Source organism: Scyliorhinus torazame, chromosome 1 (assembly GCF_047496885.1).
Source record: "Scyliorhinus torazame isolate Kashiwa2021f chromosome 1, sScyTor2.1, whole genome shotgun sequence".
NCBI lineage: Eukaryota > Metazoa > Chordata > Chondrichthyes > Carcharhiniformes > Scyliorhinidae > Scyliorhinus > Scyliorhinus torazame.
In genome coordinates, this window is record NC_092707.1 from 212,100,951 (window position 1) to 212,124,263 (window position 23,313).

A 23,313-nucleotide genomic window follows, 5' to 3' on the forward strand; every position below is an offset into this window, starting at 1 on the left:
TGAGGGGGTGCATTGAAAAGTACTTGGAACTCAATGATAATGGGGAGGTCCAGGTGGGAGTGGTCTGGGAGGCGTTGAAGGCGGTGGTTAGAGGGGAGCTGATATCAATAAGGGCACATAAAGGGAAGCAGGAGAGTAAGGAACGGGAGCGGTTGCTGCAAGAACTTTTGAGGGTGGACAGACAATATGCGGAAGCACCGGAGGAGGGACTGTACAGGGAAAGGCAAAGGCTACATGTAGAATTTGACTTGCTGACTACGGGCACTGCAGAGGCACAATGGAGGAAGGCACAGGGTGTACAGTACGAATATGGGGAGAAGGCGAGCAGGTTGCTGGCACACCAATTGAGGAAAAGGGGAGCAGCGAGGGAAATAGGGGGAGTGAGGGATGAGGAAGGAGAGATGGAGCGGGGAGCGGAGAGAGTGAATGGAGTGTTCAAGACATTTTATAAAAAATTATATGAAGCTCAACCCCCGGATGGGAGGGAGAGAATGATGGGCTTCTTGGATCGGCTGGAATTTCCCAAGGTGGAAGAGCAGGAAAGGGTGGGACTGGGAGCACAGATCGAGGTAGAAGAAGTGGTGAAAGGAATTAGGAGCATGCAGGCGGGAAAGGCCCCGGGACCGGATGGATTCCCAGTCGAATTCTATAGAAAATATGTGGACTTGCTCGCCCCGGTATTGACGAGGACCTTTAATGAGGCAAAGGAAAGGGGACAACTGCCCCCGACTATGTCTGAAGCAATGACATCGCTTCTCTTAAAGAAGGAAAAGGACTCGCTACAATGCGGGTCCTATAGACCTATTTCCCTCCTAAATGTAGATGCCAAGATCCTGGCCAAGGTAATGGCAATGAGAATAGAGGAATGTGTCCCGGGGGTGGTCCACGAGGACCAAACTGGGTTTGTGAAGGGGAGACAGCTGAACACGAATATACGGAGGCTGTTAGGTGTAATGATGATGGCCCCACCAGAGGGGGAAACGGAAATAGTAGTGGCGATGGATGCCGAGAAAGCATTTGATAGAGTGGAGTGGGATTATTTGTGGGAGGTGTTGAGGAGATTTGGTTTTGGAGAGGGGTATGTTAGATGGGTGCAGCTGTTGTATAGGGCCCCGATGGCGAGCGTGGTCACGAATGGACGGGGATCTGCATATTTTCGGCTCCATAGAGGGACAAGGCAGGGATGCCCTCTGTCCCCATTATTGTTTGCACTGGCGATTGAGCCCCTGGCGATAGCGTTGAGGGGTTCCAAGAAGTGGAGGGGAGTACTTAGAGGAGGAGAAGAACACCGGGTATCTTTGTATGCGGATGATTTGCTACTATACGTGGCAGACCCGGCGGAGGGGATGCCAGAAATAATGCGGATACTTGGGGAGTTTGGGGATTTTTCAGGGTATAAATTGAACATGGGGAAAAGTGAGTTGTTTGTGGTGCATCCAGGGGAGCAGAGTAGAGAAATAGAGGACCTACCGTTGAGGAAGGTAACAGGGGACTTTCGTTACCTGGGGATCCAGATAGCCAAGAATTGGGGCACATTGCATAGGTTAAATTTCACGCGGTTGGTGGAACAAATGGAGGAGGATTTCAAGAGATGGGATATGGTATCCCTGTCACTGGCAGGGAGGGTACAGGTGGTTAAGATGGTGGTCCACCCGAGATTCCTCTTTGTGTTTCAGTGCCTCCCGGTGGTGATCGCGAAGGCTTTTTTTAACAGGATTGAAAAGAGCATCATGGGTTTTGTGTGGGCCGGGAAGACCCCGAGAGTGAGGAAGGGATTCTTACAGCGTAGCAGGGATAGGGGGGGGGCTGGCACTACCGAGCCTAAGTGAGTATTATTGGGCCGCTAATATTTCAATGGTGAGTAAGTGGATGGGAGAGGAGGAGGGAGAGGCGTGGAAGAGATTAGAGAGGGCGTCCTGTAGGGGGACTAGCCTACAGGCTATGGTGACAGCCCCATTGCCGTTCTCACCGAAGAACTACACCACAAGCCCGGTGGTGGTGGCTACACTGAAGATTTAGGGACAGTGGAGACGGCACAGGGGAAAGACTGGAGCCTTGGGGGGATCCCCGATAAGAAACAACCATAGGTTTGCCCCGGGGGGAATGGATGGGGGATATGGAATGTGGCAAAGAGCAGGAATAACGCAACTGAAAGATCTGTTTGTGGATGGGAAGTTCGCGAGTCTGGGAGCGCTGACCGAGAAATATGGGTTGCCCCAAGGGAATGCATTCAGGTATATGCAACTGAGGGCTTTTGCGAGGCAACAGGTGAGGGAATTCCCGCAGCTCCCGACACAAGAGGTGCAGGACAGAGTGATCTCAAAGACATGGGTGGGGGGTGGTAAGGTGTCAGATATATATAGGGAAATGAGGGACGAAGGGGAGACTATGGTAGATGAACTAAAAGGGAAATGGGAAGAAGAGCTGGGGGAGGAGATCGAGGAGGGGCTGTGGGCAGATGCCCTAAGCAGGGTAAACTCGTCGTCCTCGTGTGCCAGGCTAAGCCTGATTCAGTTTAAGGTATTACACAGGGCGCATATGACTGGAGCACGGCTCAGTAAATCTTTTGGGGTGGAGGATAGGTGTGCGAGGTGCTCGAGAAGCCCAGCGAATCATACCCATATGTTTTGGTCATGCCCGGCACTACAGGAGTTTTGGATGGGGGTGACAAAGGTGCTTTCAAAAGTAGTGGGGGTCCGGGTCGAACCAAGCTGGGGGTTGGCTATATTTGGGGTTGCACAAGAGCCGGGAGTGCAGGAGGCGAGAGAGGCCGATGTTTTGGCCTTTGCGTCCCTAGTAGCCCGGCGCAGGATATTGCTAATGTGGAAAGAAGCCAAGCCCCCGTGGGTGGAGACCTGGATAAATGACATGGCAGGGTTTATAAAGCTAGAGCGGATTAAGTTCGTTCTCAGGGGGTCGGCTCAAGGGTTCACCAGGCGGTGGCAACCGTTCGTCGAATACCTCGCAGAAAGATAGATGGAATGGAAAAAAGAAGGCAGCAGCAGCAGCCCAGGATCGGGGGGGGGGGGGGGGGAAGAGGAGGAACCAGAAGGACTCTCAGGGTTGTTAATATATACTGTATAATATGTATAGGTCGTTGCGACAGATAATATTGGACTGTTAAATTATATTTTTGGAGAGTGTTACTTGTGATAAGGCAGTTGCCAATTAGGGTTAGTTTTCATTTTTGTTATTTATTATTTATCCATTTTCTGTTTATAAAATAGGTCATTGTTATTTGTGTTGTTATAATATTGTGTAAAGGATGCACAATGTACTGTGTTGGTTGACCAAAAATTTTCAATAAAATATTTATTAAAAAAAAAGTATAGAGGCTATATGATACTATTGAAGAATGTTTCTAGAGATTTGCAAATTTCATTCTCCTTGGACATAACAGAAAAAACCCAGAAAGGAACTGCCTTTTTCATACAGATTTTCAAAGGTGTTAGTTATTGATTGGCTGATTCCTGACTGTTCAGTTGAGATTTGCACCAGTTAGGTGCAAGTTAATTACTTTTTGTCATGGTGACATTTTTACACTTGGTGCTTCAAGCTGTAATGTTTTAAATTGTGACACTTTGAGTTTAAAATTTTAGAGAGTGCGAGCACCTGTCGGTGTAATTAGTGCAGTCAATGTGATTGAACTGACATGAATCTAAATCTCTATCTGATGCACAACAATAAAGGCCATTTTATCCCCCCGGAACTGCTAAAACATATTAACTGGCCATTATTACCTTGATACTTTTCAGAGCTCAGTACAGAAATGTGGAATTGATTCTGGAGCATTTTGCCGTGTCGAAGGTCGTGACAGGTGCTACATAAATGCAAGTCTTTCTTTCATACGCCCAGTGCAATCGCTAATTGAACAAAATGCAAGAAACCATGAGTACAAAAACATGTCAAAGAAAATCAATCAAATGTGTCACCTCTGAATCTGCCCCAGGCAGAGCAGTACACTCATTACCTGATACAATGGCCGTCAGACCACAGAATCATAGAAATGTACAGTATAGAAAGAAGCTATTTGGCCCTTATGCCAGTGACAGCTCTTTGAAGAATTGAGAATATTATAGGATGTTGGTCGAATGGGTTTCCATTGGGATCCTACAAAATTGGGAGTGTATGCGGAGGGTTTGATCCATTGGGTTTCTATACAATGGGAGTGAGGGGAAGGGGTTTGATCCATTGGGATACTTCAAAATGGGGAGTGAATGTGAAGGGGTTTGATCCATTAGGATTCTGTACAATGGGAGTGAAGAGGAAAGGGTTTGACCCATTGGGATTCTGTACAATGGGAGTGAAAACAATGGGGTTTGATCCATTGGGACTGTGTACAGCGGGAGTGAATGGGAAGGGGGTTAATCCATTGGGTTGTGTAAAATGCGGGTGAATGGGAAGGGGTTTGATGCATTGGAATTGTGTACAATGGGGAGTGAATGAAAAGGGGTTTGATCCATTGGGATTCTGCACTATCGAGCGAATGGGAAGGGGTTTAATCCATTGTGATTGTCTCCAATAGAAGTGAATAAGAAGGGGATTGATCCATTTTGACTGTGTACAATAGGAGTGAATGGGAAGGGGTTTGATCCAATGGGGTTGTGTACAGTGTGTCATAATATACACCAGTATATCATGGTGCAGACACACGCTGATGGACACACAGTGGGACCAATCACCATACACAACACCGCAGCCAATCACTAGTGAGAGCACACGCACTATAAAGACAGGGGGCATCAGAGTTCCTGCTCATTCGAGTAGCAGCTAGCTAGGAGGACAGAGCTCACAGCCTGCAACACAGACATTCACCATGTGCTGAGTGCATCGACTGGTTAGGACAAGGCAAGGGTCTTTAGTTAAAGTTAGTATAGTATCAACCCACAGTCTGAGTATGTTTAAACAGTTAATGATTCAATAAAATAGTGTTGCACTATTTCAAGTGTTGGTGACCTGTATGTGATCCAGAACACCCAACACATCATGATACCAGGTGTGGTGGGACACTAGCACTTCTTAGACCTACCTGCAAGTGATCTGCCTTCCGCCAGCATTCCGTCATTCTGAAACATGGATAACATCAGCCCGCAGCCGCCGCTCCGCATCGCCGGCAACCTCGGGGCCAACTGGAAGATTTTCGAACAGCGCTTCCAGCTCTACCTCGAAGTTACGGTCAGGGAGGGCACTTCGGACACCAGAAAGATTGCTCTTCTCCACTCCACGGCCGGGGAACATGCCATCCACATTTTCAACTCTCTCACCTTTGCAGATAACGAAGATAAGACAAAGTTCAAGACGGTTCTCCTCAAGTTTGACACTCACTGCAGCGTAGAGGTGAATGAAAGTTTTGAACACTATGTGTTCCAGCAGCGTTTGCAGGGTAAGGATGAACCTTTCCAATCCTTTCTAATGCACCTCCGCATCCTTGCGCAATCTTGCAGCTACGGTCCCACCTCCGACTCCATGATACGCGACCAGATCGTTTTCGGTGTTCAGTCGGACCCCCTACGTCAGCAGCTCCTCAAAGTAAAGCAACTCACCCTAGCGACCGCCATCGAGACCTGTGTCTTACATGAAAACGCCACGAGTCGGTATTCCCATATACAAGCGGCTGAAATGGCGCGGCAAGCTCCCCACGAGGTGGAACGGGTCCAAGTGTTTGAGCACCTCCAGGGCCTCAGCCTGGATGAGGGTGGCCATTTCGCGCGCTTTTCGCGGACTCCCGCGCTTGTACGCACCAAACGAGGGGACGGCGACGTTGAGGAACGTAATGCGCAGGCGCGCACCATGCAGGACCGCACCACGCACGCGCGGTGGCGCAGCGAACGTGCTGGCGTCACGACGTGCAGCAGCTGTGGCTCCGCCTATTTAAAGCGGCAATGCCCCACAAAATCTCGACAATGCCTACGATGTGGAAGACTTGGCTACTATGTTGCCTGCTGTTGAGCAGCTCAGCCTGCCAACTCATATCGCTTCAACCAGCCTCGAAGGAATGTTCGGGCAATTCAACCCACGGTCACCGAGTTCGATGCGGACCTCCCACACAGCAGTCACACCGAGGACCCGAAGGTGCCTTTTCGAGTCGGTGTCGTAATGAAAAACAGGCTGTCCCCGAAGCAAAGACACCAGCCGCTGTCGGTATACAGCATCGATCCAGACGATGAATGGTGTGCCACCCTGACGGTCAACCGGTCCCAAATACGATTCTGTCTGGACACTGGTGTTTCCGCCAATCTCATGGCGTGGTCTGCTTTCCAAAGCCTTTGTGTCAAACCAGCCATCCTTCCATCGGCCTGCCAGCTATTGGACTACAATGGCAACATCATTCCTGCTACCGGCTCATGCCAACTCGAAGTGACGCACAATTCATGAAAAGCTATCCTTCCTTTCGAGATCGTGGGCTCCTCGAAGGACTCTCTGCTTGGCGCACAGGCGTGCAAATTGCTACACCTCGTTCAAAGAGTTCACTCTCTCTCTCCTGATGACACGTCTGCCTTCCAGGACGCTGACTTCAGGGCGCAACTCAACGCCATCATCGACCAGCACCGCGACGTCTTCGAAGGCATGGGCATGCTCCCATATACTTACAAGATCCTACTCAAACAGAACGCCACGCCTGTGGTGCATGCACCTCTCAGAGTCCCAGCACCCCTCAAGGACCGCCTCAAGCAGCAGCTGCAGGACCTCCAAGATCAAGGAGTGATCTCCTGAGTTACGGAACCAACCGACTGGGTCAGTTCCATGGTGTGCGTAAAAAAGCCTTCCGTGGAGCTCAGAATTTGCATTGATCCTAAGGATCTGAATCGCAATATCACGAGGAAGCATTATCCAATCCCCAAGCGCGAAGAGATCACATGCGAGATGGCTCACGCCAAGCTCTTCACCAAACTTGACGCCTCGAAAGGATTCTGGCAAATCCAGCTCAACAAATCCAGCAGGAAACTGTGTACCTTTAAAACCCCTTTGGCAGATATTGTTACAACAGGATGCAGTTTGGGATCATGTCGGCTTCAGAAGTGTTCCACAGGATCATGGAACAAATGATGGAAGGCATTGAAGGTGTTTGTGTCTATGTCGACGACATAATCATTTGGTCCACCACCCTGCAGGAGCATGTCAGTTGCCTCCAGCGCATGTTCAAACGCTTACGGGAGCAGGGCCTACGCCTCAACAGAGCCAAATGCTCCTTCGGCCAGACGGAACTCAAGTTCCTCGGGGACCACATCTCCCTGTTGGGTGTGCGGCCGGATGCGGACAAGGTGGCTGCTATCACAGCCATGAAAAAGCCAGAGGACAAGAAGGCGGTCCTCCGATTTCTGGGCATGGTCAACTTCCTAGGGAAGTTCATCCCTAACCTCGCCTCTCATACCACGGCTCTCAGGAACCTGGTCAGGAAGATGACAGACTTCCAATGTCTCCCTGCCCACGAGCGCGAGTGGAGAGAACTCAAAACCAAACTCACCACGGCCCCGGTCTTAGCTTTCTTTGATCCAGCAAAAGAGACAAAAATTTCGACCGATGCCAGCCAATCTGGCATTGGGGCAGTGCCCCTGAAACGCGATGAGGCCTCATCATGGGCCCCCGTTGCATATGTGTCACGCGCCATGACCCCCACGGAACAGCGCTACGTGCAGATAGAAAAGGAGTGCCTAGACCTTTTGACCGGTGTCGTCAAGTTTCATGATTATGTGTACGGCCTTCCCCAATTCACCGTCGAGACCGACCATCGCCCGCTGGTCAATATATTACAGAAAGACTTGAACGACATGACGCCTCGCCTCCAGCGCATTCTGCTCAAACTCCGGCGATATGACTTCCAGCTGGTATACACCCCGGGCAAAGACCTAATCATTGCCGACGCACTCTCCAGGGCAGTCAACACTCTGTGTGACCCAGCGGGATTCGTCTGCCAGGTTGACGCCCATGTGGCCTTCGTGGCCTCCAATCCGCCTGCTACGGATGAACGCCTCGTCCAAATTCGCCGCGAGACAGCGGCTGACCCCCTGCTACAGCGTGTCATGCGCCACCTAACAGACGGGTGGCTCAAGGGCCAATGCCCGCAGTTCTACAACATCAGAGACGATCTGACGACGTGCCCTCCTGAAGCTGGACCGCATTGTCATCCCACACAGCATGCGCCAGCTCGTCTTGGAACAGCTACACGAGGGCCATCTTGGCGTGGAGAAGTGCCGCCGACGGGCCCGAGAGGCAGTGTACTGACCCGGCATCAATGACTACATCGCCAACACAGTGCTCAACTGCCCCACTTGTCAGCGTTTCCAGCCGGCCCAACCACGTGAGACCCTACAGCCCCATGAGTTGGTCATGTCCCCTTGGTCCAAGGTCGACATCGACCTGTTCCATGCGCTGGGCAGGGACTATGTCCTGATTGTAGACTATTTTTCAAACTACCCGGAAGTGGTACGTTTACACAACATCACATCGTCTGCAGCCATCCATGCCTGTAAGGACACCTTTGCTCGTCACGGCATCCCGCTCTGATGTCGGACAATGGCCCCTGCTTCGCAAGCCAGGAATGGTCCAACTTTGCCAGGAGGTACAATTTTGTGCAAGTGACATCCAGTCCCCTGTACCCCCAATCCAACGGCAAAGCGGAGAAGGGCGTCCACATAGTCAAACGGCTCCTCTGCTGGTTTAGCACACTGGGCTACATCGCTGACTTTTAAAGCAGACCTAGCAGGCCAGCAGCACGGTTCAATTCCCGTACCAGCCTCCCCGAATAGGCGCCGGAATGTGGCGACTAGGGGCTTTCCACAGTAACTTCATTGAAGCCTACTTGTGACAATAAGCGATTTTCATTTCATTTCATTTTAAGGCTGCCGATGCTGGATCCGATTTCTACCTCGCCCTGCTGGCCTATCGCTCGGCCCCACTGTCCACTGGCCTGTCGCCAGCCCAGCTGCTCATGGGTCGCACCCTGAGGACGATGGTGCCGTCCATTCACGTCCCAGACCTCGACCACGTTCCGGTCCTTCAACGAATGCAACTGTCTAGTGCACAGCACAAGGCGGCTCATGACTCCCGTGCAGCTGATCTCCCTGCACTGGCTCCAGATGACAACATCCGTATCCATCTTCCAGATGGGGGCTGGTCTGCAACCGCTGTGGTTCTTCGGCAGGTGGCTCCCCGCTCGTTCCTGTTTCAAGGATGGTTCCATTCTGCGCCGTAATCGACGTGCCCTTCGTCTCATTCTGCGCTCGCTACGTGATCCTCCACTATTGCCACGCCCTCCTGTTGACCCTGACCTGGACTATGCAGAGATCCCGGTCACACTGCATCCTCCTCACTCTGACGCAGTCCAGCCCGCTCCTCAGCCGGCGGCTCCCGACCCACCCTTGAGGCGGTCAACCAGAATTTGTCGCCCACCTCAGAGACTTAATTTGTGGACTTATGGACTCTCTGGTCTCTTCTGTTCTTCCGTTTAATCGTTCAAGTAGTTTGTATCTAGTGTTCATCTCGTTATTCTTGTGACACACTTTTTCTGCACCAGGCACCTTTCCATGTAAATAGCTTAGTTTTATGTACATAGTCCTGTAAATATTTTGCACACACATAGTCAGGAACATTCACCATACACTATTTATTGTCACGCAGGTACATTTTTTTTATATAAAAGGGGGATGTCATAATATACACCAGTATATCATGGTGCAGACACACACTGATGGACACACAGTGGGACCAATCAACACACACAACACCGCAGCCAATCACCAGTGAGAGCACATGCACTATAAAGACAGGGGCATCAAAGTTTCCGCTCATTCGAGTAGCAGCTAGCTAGGAGGACAAAGCTCACAGCCTGCAACACAGACATTCACCATGTGCTGAGTGCATCGACTGGTTAGGACAAGGCAAAGGTCTTTAGTTAAAGCTAGTATTGTATCAACCCACAATCTGAGTATGTTTAAACAGTTAATGATTCAATAAAATAGTGTTGCACTATTTCAAGTGTTGGTGACCTGTATGTGATCCAGAACACCCAACACATCACAGTGGGAGTGAATGGGAAGGGGATTGATCCATTTTTACTGTGTGCAATAGCAGTGAATGGGAAGGGGTTTGATCCATTGGGGTTGTGTGCAATGGAAGTGAATGGGAAGAGGCATTACGTTTAAAACACTGGTGTCAAATTTTATACTGAGCACTGACCTGGCAAAGCTTTGGTACCAGGCTTAGGGGTCAGCCCTCTGACTTGAATAATTTCTACCTCCAGTTGTCCGCTGCGATCAGCCATGCCAATGTGAATATCACCTGCAGTATAACGGTAAAATTCATTAGGTTATCATGAGCATCATTGAGTGTGGAAACCATCTCCAAAACCCCTTGGTTAGATTCCAGCCTATAACTCACTCCCGGTTATATTGTCATGTGAGAGTACCTTTAAGACATGGATGTTTAAGCAATGTACATTTAAGGAAACAGTTATGTCAGAGAGTGGGTGGGACTGAGGTCAGGTCAGCCATTTTGCAGTTTTGAAAAAGAGCTTGTGTGTGTCTGGGTGTTTCCAGAGAGCTGCAGTTTGGAGAAAAAGAACTTGGGGAGTGTCTGTGTTTGCAGTGAGCTGGATCTCTGCCATGAAAGACTATCTCTGGATCATTTGGGTGATTTAAACTCATAATAATAAAGCCTTTAATCTGATGTGATTCTGTTTAAAGGTGTTAAGTCTCTTGGAAGTTTGAAGGAACATTTTGAGGAATTATTTACTGTTGCAATATTTTCTGAGTTATCTTTGAAGTAAGGGGTGTTAAGAGAGCCAATGTTTATTTAAGATGCTAAGTTGAGTTCATGGAATAAACATTGTTTTGTGTTTAAAAACCCACGTGTCAATTGTAATCCCACACCTAGGGAACAAGCCGTGTGCTAGGAAAAGCAACAAATACATTAAAGAGTTGATTGAACTCCATGATACATTTTGGGGTTCTGAAAACGCCTCGCCCATAACAATATATTATTCTATACAATTCTTGCGTACCCTCAATTAGATTTCAGTCTGTACTGCACTCCCGGGTATCTGTTATTCTTTTTGTTTAAGAAAATAGTTTATTGAAGCATTTGTAATATTCACAGTTGAACACATTAACATTTCTTAAACAACCGCGTGGGGCGAGACACGCAAAAAAACTAAAAAACAACGTCCCTACTGTCCATGCCCTGTTCCCTAATTACCCGTATACTGAGTTCCGTGTCCTCATCTAACACTGTCATGCCTCCTGTTTTCTTCTCCCCCCCCCCCCTTACTGCTGACATTCAATTTTCTTTGAAGACGTCAATCAACGGTTGCGCGAACCCCTGAGTTGATCCTTGTAGCGCACAAAGACTCCGAGTGACGAATAGAGTGAAGTCGATGAGGCTTTATTAAGCGTGTCTGTTCCCCCGCAGCTCGATAGTAGAATGGCCTGCGGGGGAGGACTCCGGCTTCTTATACTCCACCTTCAGGGCGGAGCTAGAGGTCAACGGCCAACCAGGACCCGGGATCTGTCAGCCAATGACATTAGGGCTTTCAGTCCCACATGACCCCCAATACATACTACCACATTCACCCCTTGTCAAAAATGAACCCGGCGGGGTGATGCTTCGCATGGTGGTAAGGGTTTACAGGTCTGGTCCTGGGAGGAAAACATTCATATGGCAATACAGTATGTACAATTTTGTCCTGTTTCAACTATTTACAGAAGTTATCGGGAGAAAAGCAAAATGTTCTTGTGAAAAGTCCATATATTGATTTAGATCGACGCCACGAGTCGGTCGGGCGGTCTGGTCGTCCGTGTCGATCGCCTTGGCCCCGGTGGTGGTATTGGTGCTTGTACCGGTGTTGTCGTCTCCGGGAGCCTTACGGTTTCAGCTTGGGCTTTATTCTTGGTCGGGCCTGAGGGGAGGGGAACCGATCCTCCTGGGAAGGGGGCGGTCGCGGGGTGCGGCGGTGGCAGGAAGGGGGGGGTTGGGTGAATGGTGTTGGGGGGGGGGGGGTGTGTGTGTTGCCGGCGGGCGCCAGATCCCGCAGGGAGACCGTGTCCTGTCGGCTGTCGGGGTACTCCACGTAAGCGTACTGCGGGTTCGCGTGGAGGAGGTGAACCCTTTCGACCAACGGGTCCGCCTTGTGTGCCCGCACATGCTTTCGGAGCAAGATGGGTCCTGGGGCCGCCAGCCAGGTCGGCAGCGACGTTCCAGAGGAGGACCTCCTAGGGAAGACAAGGAGACGCTCATGAGGCGTTTGATTAGTGCTCGTACATAATAGCAACCGGATGGAGTGGAGAGCGTCCGGGAGGACCTCCTGTAAAGAGTATGGGAGATTGCGGGACTTGATAAAGTGGAAAAACCGAGTGACCCCCGGGTGGTTAAGGAACAGCGTCTTACTGTGTCGGGGTGGATAAAGCTCTCCGTGCTCCCGGAGTCGACTAGGCATGGTGTCTCGTGCCCGTTTATTAGCACCGTTGTCGTCGTCGTCTGGAGTGTCTGGGGCCGAGCTTGATCTAGCGTAATTGAAGCGAGACGTGGTTGTAGTAGTGGAGCGTCTTCCTCGAACCCCGTGGAGCCGTCGACACTGGGGTCCGTTGTTGTCGTCCAAGATGGCGTCGGGGATGAACAAAATGGCTGCCCCCATACATCGCACATGGCTGGGGGGTCACAAGATGGCGGCGGGGGTGGACAAAATGGCCGCCCCCACGCGTCGTACAGGTCTGGGGGTGGTCCAAGATGGCGGCGCCCTTCCTCCCCTCGCGGTGGCCGGGACCCAAAATGGCGGCGTCTGCGGGTCGCACATGGGGCGCTGGGGGGGTTGGGGACCGTTAGGACTGCGCAGGGCTCCCTCATCTCTGTGGACAGCGGTGGTCGGGACCCAAATTGGTAGCGCCGGCGAGTCATACGGGGGGGGGGGGGGGGTTGGGGAGCGTAAGCGGCGTGCAGGGCTCCCTGTTCTCCCGGGACCGCGGATGTCGGGACCCAGAGCGGCTGCGCCTGCGGGTCGTACATGGGCGCTGGGGGGTGTTGGGGAGCGTAAACGGCTTGCAGGGCTCCCTGTTCTCCCGGGACAGCGGCACACAGCCGCGAAATGGCCCTTTTTCCCGCAGCTCTTGCAGATTGCTGCGCGGGCCGGGCAGCGCTGCCGGGGGTGTTTCGCCTGGCCGCAGAAATAGCAGCGGGCGCCCCCGGTGCGACTTGGCGTTTGGACCGCGCAAGCCTGTGGGGTGTCCGGGGGGGGGTGGGTTTGTCGCGACGGGTACGTACGGAGCCCAATGGGCTGCCGCGCGGTCGGGGCCATAGGCGCGGGTATTACGCGCGGCCACGTCTAGGGTGGCTGCTAGGGCCCGTGCCTCTGAGAGTCCGAGCGACTCTCTTTCTAGAAGTCTTTGGCGGATTTGGGAGGAATTCATACCTGCCACAAAAGCATCGCGCATTAACATGTCCGTGTGTTCATTTGCGTTCACCGAAGGGCAGCTGCAGGCTCGTCCCAAAATCAGCAGCGCGGCGTAGAATTCGTCCATCGATTCTCCGGGACTTTGCCGTCTCGTCGCGAGCTGGTAGCGAGCGTAGATTTGGTTAACTGGGCGGACATAGAGACTTTTCAGTGCTGCGAACGCCGTCTGGAAATCCTCCGCGTCTTCGATGAGGGAGAAAATCTCCGTGCTTAACCTCGAGTGCAGGACCTGTAGTTTTTGGTCTTCTGTGACCCGGCCGGTGGCCGTTCTGAGGTAGGCCTCAAAACAAGTCTGCCAGTGCTTGAAGGCTGCTGCTGCGTTCACTGCGTGGGGGCTGATCCTCAGGCATTCCGGGATGATCCTGATCTCCATAGTCCTTTTTAGGCACGCTTAATAAATTGTAGCGCACAAAGACTCCGAGAGACGAATAGAGTGAAGTCGATGAGGCTTTATTAAGCGTGCCTGTTCCCCCGCAGCTCGATAGTAGAATGGCCTGCGGGGGAGGACTCCGGCTTCTTATACTCCGCCTTCAGGGCGGAGCTAGAGGTCAACGGCCAACCAGGACCCGGGATCTGTCAGCCAATGACATTAGGGCTTCCAGTCCCACATGACCCCTAATACATACTACCACAATCCTCTCAAGGTGAACTTGATTTTTTTCCTGGCTGAGAAACCCCGCCATGTCGCTGACCCACACACCTGACTTTGGGGGCTCCGAGTCCCTCCATCCCAGCAAAATCCATCTCCGGGCCACCAGGGAGGAGAAGTCGAGGACATCGCACCCCCCCCCCCCCCCCCCCGCCGGCCCCTGGATCATCCGATACCCCAAATATTACCAGTTCTGGACTCGCCGTTACCCTCCCTTCCAAGACTTCTGACAAAACGTCCGCAAATCCCAGCCAGAATCCCCCCAACTTGAGACATGCCCAGAACATATGTACATGGTCACCTCGTCAAAGAACTTGCTCATCCGAGCTACCGTCATGTGGGCCCTGTGGACCACTTTGAACAGGATCGGGCTAAGTCTGGCACTGGCCGAGCATGAATTGACTCTCTTCAAGGCTTTTTCCCACTTTTCCATTTCCAGCTGTCTTCCCAGCTCCTCATCCCACTTCCGCTTAACCTCCCTGATCGGGGCCCCCTCGCACTCCATCAACTCCTTGTATATCTCTGAAATCCTCCCCTCTCCAACCCCAGTTTTTGACATCACCTTATCCTGTAGTCCCCTCAGGGGCAGGCGAGGAAAGCTTGGAACCTGCCTTCGTACAAAGTCCCGGACCTGAAGACATCGAATCCCAATCCCGCCCAGGAGCTCAAACTCCTCCTCTAGTGCCTTCAAGGTCAGAAAGCCCTCTTGGATAAATAAATCCCCAAATCTCTCGATCACTGCTTGCTGCCACCTCCGGAAGCCCCATCCAGCCTCCCCGGGACAAACCGGTGATTGTTACAAATCGGAGACCGCACTGACGCCCCCTCCAATCCCATGTGCGGCCTCCATTGTCCCCACACCCTTAGGGCTGCCACCACAACAGGGCTTGTGGAGTACCGAGCCGGCGATAACGTCAGAGGTGCCGTTAGTAAAGCCTCCAAACTTGTACTCTTGCAGGACGCCGCTTCCACTCGCTCGCAGGCCGACCCCTCCCCCACTACCCACTTCCTGACCATCGATATGTTGGCAGCCCAGTAATAATTAATAAAGCTCGGGAGGGCCAGGCCCCCCTCTCCGCAATCCCGCTCCAGGAGTGTCCTCTTTACTCTCGGGGTTTCCCCCGCCCACACAAAACCTGTAATCGTCACGTTTAATTTTCTAAAAAAAGCCTTTGGGACAAAAATCAGAAGGCATTGAAAAAAGAAAAGCAGTCTTGGGTGGACTGTCATCCTCATCATCTGGACCCTTACCGCTAGTGTCAGCGGGAGCATGCCCCATCTGTGGAAATCCCTTTTCATTTGGTCGACCGCTTTGCCCAGATTTAACTTATGGGGCTGCCCCCACTCTTTAGCCACTTGAATCCCTAAATCTCTAAAACTCCCCGCCACCACTTTAAAAGGTAACTCTCTCAGTCTCCTTTCCTGCTCCGTGCCTGGATCACAAATATCTCGCTCTTTCCCATATTCAACTTATAGCCTGAAAATCAGCCAAATTCTCCTCGGACCTCCCTGATTTTGGTCATCACCCCCCCCACCGGGTCTGTAACATAAAGTAGTAAGTCATCCGCATAGAGAGAAACCCAGGGCAAACAATAATGGGGAGAGCGGGCATCCCTACCTTGTCCCTCTCCCGAGATTACAATATTCTGACCGGGTTTGGTTGGTTCTCACATTTGCCACCGGGGCCTGATATAACAGCCGGACCCAGTCCACAAATCCCTGCCCGAACCCAAACCTGCCTAAAATATCCCATAAGTATGTCCACTCCACCCGGTCGAAAGCCTTCTCCGCGTCCATGGCAACTACCACCTCAGCCTCACGCCCCTCAGCTGGCATCATTATAACATTTAAAAGGGAAATTGGCCTGTATGATCCACAGCTCTCCGGTTCCTTGTCTCGCTTCAGGATGAGAGAGATTGATGCCTGTGATAGCGTTGGGGGAAGCACTCCAAACTCCTTGGATTCACTGAAAGCCTTAACAGCGTCCCACTAGCCCCGAAAACTTTTTATAAAATTCCACTGGGAATCCGTCAGGTCCCAGGGCGTTACCTGATTGCATTGCCCCCAATCCGTCTATCACTTCACCAAGCCCAATTGGGCCCCCGAAGACTCCTCATCCACCTTTGGGAACCGGACCATCTGGCCTGGGCTTGCAAAATCCTACCAACTGTCCTGGCTTGAGACAACTCACACCTCTTTAACCCGTGATTATCCCTCTCTCCAGTTGCTCCGTCTGGACTTGTAAAGATTGAATTACCTGCAAAGACTCGCATTCAAAGTTTCGTCTTGCATCATTGACTTTGTCTATATATATGTTTCTGGATCCCACCTCTTCATTCACCTGAGGAAGGAGCTGCGCTCCGAAAGCTAGCGATTCGAAACAAACCTGTTGGACTTTAACCTGGTGTTGTAAGACTTCTTATCACTTTAAGGAACTGCCTGAACTTTAATCCTGGACTCGCTCATGCATCTTGCTGCTCTCAATCTTCTTTGATACTCTTGCTTGTCCTCAAGAGCCTTTTGACTTTTTTCCAGTCCAGAAAACTCCTCTTTACAAAAATTATACTGTGCATTCTCTAATTCTGTGCCTCTTCACTGAGGTGAAAATTGTGCCTTTCACTTCACAGGCTGATTCTATCTCAACATCCCTTCAATCTCTGGCTCAGCCTCAAATGGAGTTTTGTGTCCAATTTTCAGTTTCACAATGTAGGAAGAATGTCAAGGCCTTTGGAGAGGGTGCAGAGGAGTTTTACTAGAATGGGGCTAGGAACTTCAGTTACTTGAAGAGACTGGGATTGTTCCCCTTCGAGCAGAGAAGGTTAGTGGCAGAGATAGAAGTGTTCAAACTCATGAAATGTAAATAAGTAGAGTTTTCCCCCCAGTGATGGAAGGGTAAGAAATCAAAGAACATGTGCAGATTTAAAATAATTATTCAAAGTAAAATGGGGAGATGAGTAGTTTTTTTTTACACAGAGAGCTGTTGTGATCTGGAAGGAGCTGTCTGAAAGGGTGGTGGAAGCAAATTCATTAGGAACTTTCAAAAGGAAATTGGATAAATACTTGTGCAGGAGAAACTTGCACAGCTCTGGGGGAAAAGCAGGATGATGGGATTAATATGGATATTCTTTCAAACAGACACACAGCCTTGATGGGCTCAATGATCTTCTGTTTTGCATCATGCTATCATTCAGCAAAATGCTAAGTTTTGCTGTTCATGTACCTCAAATATCAAAAACACAGGCCATAATTTTGTTCTCTTTCTACATCTCCCTGTTCTGCTTGAAAGAATAAAAGAGTGGCCAAATTTACAGTGAGCCAGATATAGTTGGTACATTGACTGGCCTGACTAATACCTGCACAGGTTCTTAATCTGATCCCCCCTATTCTGGCCTCCCCTACCCCGCTTCCATGCCTCAGCCTCCTTCCCCCGCCCCCCCATGTTTCAACCACTGCCCCCTGCCCGCTCTGACCTCCCTTCCTCCCGCCTCCCCCTGCCCTGTGCTTCCCCCCCCCCCCCGCTCCACTCCCCCACCTACTTCCGCCCCTTGCTCTTCGGTTCCTCCCCCGCTGCTCACCCCCCCCTTTCCAGGAACCCCCCTCCTCACTGCACCCCCACCCCTCAGCTCCGCCTCCCCATGCTCTTAACCCTCCCCGCTCCAGCCTCTTCCAGCTCCACGCTGCCCCCACCTATCCTCTCCCTCCTTCACCCCCCTGCTCCGCTTTCCCCCTGCTCCGACCCTCCTTCCCCGCTCCGCCCCCCCCCACTCTCCCCCCCTTGCTCCGCCTCCCCCTGCTCTCTCTCCCCCCCCCCCCCCTGCTCTGGCCCCCCTGCTCCGCACCCATCCTGCTCCGGGCCACCCAGCTCTCCCCCCCAACTGCTCTCGCCTCTCCCTGCTCCACCTAGTTTTCTAAAAGCTCTGGCTCTAATTTGTAGGCTATGTCCCCAGACCTGGGCTCCCCAGCCAGCAGAAATAGTTCATCTCTATCTTCCCAATTTGTTCCTTTTAATATCTTGAATCAAATCATCCTTTTGTCTTTTAAATTTCAGGGGCTACCACCCTGGCTTGTGTAATCTCTTCTTGTAACTTAACCTCTAATGTCCAGGTACCATTGTGGTAAATCTACTCTGCACTCCTTCCAAGGTCAACATCCTTCCCATGGTGTGGTGCCCAGAACACCTCACTATAACTCCGGGTGTGGTTTAACCCGGGCTTTGTATGGCTGATGCCCTTCTATTCCAGTCCTCTAAATATAAAGGCCAGTATCCCATTAGCTTTTTGAACTATTTTTCTGAGTGTGTTCATGACATTTTTATGGTCTGTGTACCTGGAATCCCCAAACTCTTTGTACCTCCAAAGCTTCCAATTTTTCACCAATGGGAAAGTACCCTTTCCTTTTAAATCCATAATGGATGACCCCACGTTTTCCTACATTGAAATCCATTTGCCAAAGTTTTACCCAGTTCCTTAAACTATCACTTTCTCTTTGTAATTTCCTGCTTCAACCTCCACTGTTATCAATGTGCTTTTCTTTCTGCCATTACAAATTTGGATATGTGACTATCTGAAAATCCAAGCTGCTAATAAACACGGTGCATAGTTGAGGCCCTATTATGGATTCTTAAGGGACATTACTCATTACACCCTGCCCATTAATCCGACCGCCCATTAACCCTACACTCTGTCTCCAGCCATTCAGCCAATTTCCTGAAGTCAAGAACTTTCCTTCAATTCCATAAGAACAAAGAAATGTACAGCACAGGAACAGCTTTAGCTAACAATCCTCTCTGAGGGACTTTATCAAATGCCCCCACAAAATTGACACACAGCCAAGGGGAGTCCGTGTCTCACGTACATCTAGATTGCCCAAGGTTGAAGGGACTGCTCCTCAATTATTGACTGTACATCAGGCCCACATTCCTCATCTTTGGTCACCCGGTGCGGGGGGCTGGGGGGGCTCCTCATTAGCCTGCCCTTAGGCTTGACCACGGTGGCCATCTACAGGTCCAGGCAGCGGGTGGTCAAGGGGATTCTCTGACCTGACTGCCTGCCCCTCTACCCCAGCTATGTTCATGGACGGGAGTCCCTGAGAGGGAGCACAGAGTGTCCGCCATTCGCTTCTGGCCTTCCATGCCCGATGGGCACCACAGGGTCTGGATGCATTATCACTCCCGGAAAGGATGTTTTGGTTTATTTAATTATGTTTCCTTTGAAGTTTAGATTTTTTTGCTATGGTGCCCCGTCAACCCCTATCATTTTCAATTTATTGATTTTTGTTTTCTCAAAAGAGTATAAGTGATATCCATAAACATTCTCCTGTCCATTATCCTGGAGGACTGGAGAATAGCCAATGTTGTTCCTTTGTTTCAGAAGGGTAGCAAGGATAATCCAGGGAACTACAGGCCGGTGATGCATACTACCACACCCTTATGTCAGTGGTAGGGAAATTACTGAAGAGAATTCTTCGAGACAGGATCTACTCCCATTTGGAAGCAAATGGACGTATTAGTGAGAGGCAGTGTGGTTTTGTGAAGGGGAGGTCGTGTCTTACTAACTTGATAGAGTTTTTTGAAGAGGTCACAAAGATGATTGATGCAGGTAGGGCAGTGGATGTTGTCTATATGGACTTCAGTAAGGCCTTTGACTAGGTCCCTCATGGTAGACTGGTACAAAAGGTGAAGTCACATGGGATCAGGAGTGAGCTGGCAAGGTGAATACAGAACTGGCTAGGTCATAGAAAGCAGAGAGTAGCAATGGAAGGATGCTTTTATGATTGGAGGGCTGTGACTAGTGGTGTTCCGCAGGGATCAGTGCTGGGACCTTTGCTGTTCGTAGTATATATAAATGATTTGGAGGAAAATGTAACTGGTCTGATTAGTAAGTTTGCAGACGACACAAAGGTTGGTGGAATTGCGGATAGCGATGAGAACTGTCAGAGGATACAGCAGGATTTGGATCGTTTGGAGACTTGGGCGGAGAGATGGCAGATGGAGTTTAATCCGGACAAATGTGAGGCAATGCATTCTGGAAGGTCTAATGCAGGTAGGGAATATACAGTGAATGGTAGAACCCTCAAGAGTATTGAAAGTCAAAGAGATCTAGGTGTACAGGTCCAAAGGTCACTGAAAGGGGCAACACAGGTGGAGAAGGTAGTCAAGAAGGCATACGGCATGCTTGCCTTCATTGGCCGTGGCATTGCTTATAAGAATTGGCAAGTCATGTTGCAGCTGTATAGAACCTTAGTTAGGCCACACTTGGAGTATAGTGTTCAATTCTGGTTGCCACACTACCAGAAGGATGTGGAGGCTTTAGAGAGGGTGCAGAAGAGATTTACCGGGATGTTGCCTGGTATGGAGGGCATTAGCTATGAGGAGCGGTTGAATAAACTTGGTTGTTACCCCCGGGAAATGCATTTAGATATATGCAGGTGAGGGCTTTTGTGAGGCGACAAGTGAGGGAATTTCCGTTGCAACCGGCACAAGAAGTTCAAGATAGGGTGATCTCGGGGGCATGGGTCGGGGAGGGCAAGGTGTCGGAAATATACCAAGAGATGAAAGAAGAGGGGGAAGCGCTAGTCGAAGAATTGAAAGGTAATTGGAGGAGCTGGGGGAGGAGATTGAGGAAGGGCTATGGGCGGATGCCCTGGGTAGGGTTAATACCTCCTCCTCGTGTGCCAGGCTCAGTCTGATACAATTTAAGGTGGTTTACAGAGCGCATTTGACGAGGGCGAGGCTGAGTAGGTTCTTTGGGGTAGAGGATAGATGTGAAAGATGTTCAGGGAGCCCGGCGAACCATGTTCATATGTTTTGGTCATGCCCGGCACTGGAGGGGTTCTGGAGAGTTGTGGCGGGAGTAATATCCCAGGTGGTGAAAGTCCGGGTCAAGCCAAGCTGGGGACTAGCAATATTTGGAGTAGTGGATGAGCCGGGAGTGCAGGAGGCGAAAGAGGCCGGAATTCTGGCCTTTGCGTCCCTAGTAGCCCGGCGAAGGGTCTTGCTATTGTGGAAGGAGGCGAAGCCCCCTAGCCTGGAGGCCTGGATTAACGACATGGCGGGGTTCATAAAATTGGAGAGAATTAAGTTTGCTTTGAGAGGGTCTGCACAGGGGTTTTACAGGCGGTGGCAACCGTTCCTAGAATATCTCGCGGAGCGTTAGAAGAAGGTCGATCAGTAGCAGCAGCAACCCGGGCTTTTCCCCAGGGTAGAGGGGTCAATTACTAGGGCGCATAGGTTTAAGGTGCGAGTGGCAAGGTTTAGAGGAGGTATACGAGGCAAGCTGTTTACACAGAGGGTAGTGGGTGCCTGGAACTCGCTGCCGGGGGAGGTGGTGGAAGCAGGGACGATAGTGATATTTAAGGGGCATCTTGACAAATACATGAATAGGATGGGAATAGAGGGATACGGACCCAGGAAGTGTAGAAGATTGTAGTTTAGTCGGGCAGCATGGTCGGCACGGGCTTGGAGGGCCGAAGGGCCTGTTCCTGTGCTGTAATTTTCTTTGCTCTTTGTTCTTTGTTCATTGCTTGTCAACAAATTCAACCAGATTTATCAAGAAGACTTAGCCTTTACAAATCCTCATTGATTCTCTCTACTTAATTGTTATAGACCCAGCCATCTCCTGGAAACAGATATTAGGTTAACTGGTCTAGAATTCCCAGGCTTCACTTTCCCCATTTTCTTCAATTTTAAGGCTGGCGGGTCACCTCGATCAGAAGGCCCGTTCTGACCGGGGACACCCTCCTGAGGCCCAGTGACTTGCAAATGTTCCTCCCAGCCCCACCCCTAACCTGTCACCCCCGACCCCAATCAGCACCCTGGCAACATCCTCGACATTCCCTACCCTCCCTGCTCTATGACCCTTGCCACTTACCTGTCCTCTTCCAAGCCACTGTGGTGCTGTTTCTGGAGGGATTGGAGAGCTGCCGACCAATCTGATTGGCTGGCAGCTCTCCAAGACCGCACTTCCTCCTGAGTAAGGTTGACCTTATGCCAATCAAAGCTCATTAAAATGTAATATGGCATCAGGGCTGCTGGAATCAGTGGGGATGTGATCCCTACCAAGTTTCCGCCATCCTAAAAATTCAGGCCATTGTGTTTAGGAACACAAGCTGGAGACAGCCAAATGTACATTACAATCTGAATGTTAGACATCCTTCGAACAAAGAGCAGAATTTAGGAGGTTAGCAGAATGAGTGAACTGATCCAAGCTCACTTGAGTAAACGACTTACCCATGGAAGGGGCTGCCAATGTCTGTCGTCCCACTAGCTGGGCAGGACCAATTCCATCCAAAAAATCACTAAACTGACCATCTGCTCCCAACCTTGCTGTGGGGAAAACCAAGCTGGAAAACAAGAGACCATGGTTAATGACTGCTCCAAACAGCTCTCAGCATCTTTAATCAGAGTGTGTGCAGGGGCACCACGTGCAGTAAGAGTTTCCTATCAGTTTGGGGGAATTTGGGAAGGGTTTGCTGAGAGTGTCTGGAAAGGTAACTGAGAATTCACTAAGACTTCACTGGAAATTTACAGAGTTTACTGAGAATTTTTTGAAAGTTTAATGAGAATTTTTAAAATTTGTTCATGTCACTGGTATTTTTATTACCCATCCCTCATTGCCCATGGGAAGGTGGTGGGGAGCTGCCTTCTTGAACTACTGCAGTCCGTGTGGTATAGGTACACCCACTGTGCTGTTCGGGAGGGAAATCTAGAATTTTTTCTTGACGACAGTGAAGGAACAGCGATAGAGTTCCAAGTGAGGATGGTGTATCTCTTGGAAAGGATCGTGCAGATGGTGGTGTTCCTATGTGTCTGCTGTCCTTGTTCTTCTAGTTGGTAGAGGTCATGGGTTTGGAAGATGCTGTTGAAGGAGTCTTGGCAGGTTCCTGCAGTGCATTTTGTAAATGGTACACATGGCTGCCACCATGCATCAATGATGGATGGGGAGTAAATCAAATGGGCTGCTTTATCCCGATGGTGTTCAGCTACTTAAGTGTTGTTGAAGCTGCACCCATTCAGGCAAGTGGAGAATATTCCATCACACTCCTGACTTGTGCCTTGTAGGTGGTGGACAGGCTTTGGAAAATCAGGAAGTGAGTTACTCGTTGCTGAATTCCCAGCCCCTGTCCTGCAAAATTCCCAGCCCCAGTCCCACAGTATTGATATGGCTAGTCCAGTTCAGTTTCTTGTCAATGTTAAACCCCAAGAAGTTGATCGTGGGGAACTCAG

General features: G+C 50.6%; 1 protein-coding gene across 4 annotated transcripts in view; it reads right to left on the reverse strand.

Moving 5' to 3' along the window:
- LOC140418707 (regulating synaptic membrane exocytosis protein 3-like) overlaps positions 1–23,313 on the reverse strand; it is a 559,728-nt gene that overhangs the window by 28,092 nt on the left and 508,323 nt on the right. For all 4 annotated transcript variants that reach the window (XM_072502288.1, XM_072502300.1, XM_072502279.1 and 1 more), the window contains 2 exons: positions 22,318–22,430; positions 10,177–10,278 (listed from right to left, as the gene is read on the reverse strand). In XM_072502288.1, coding sequence (XP_072358389.1) covers positions 10,177–10,278; positions 22,318–22,430 — 215 coding nt within the window. The remainder of the gene's footprint in view (positions 1–10,176; positions 10,279–22,317; positions 22,431–23,313) is intronic.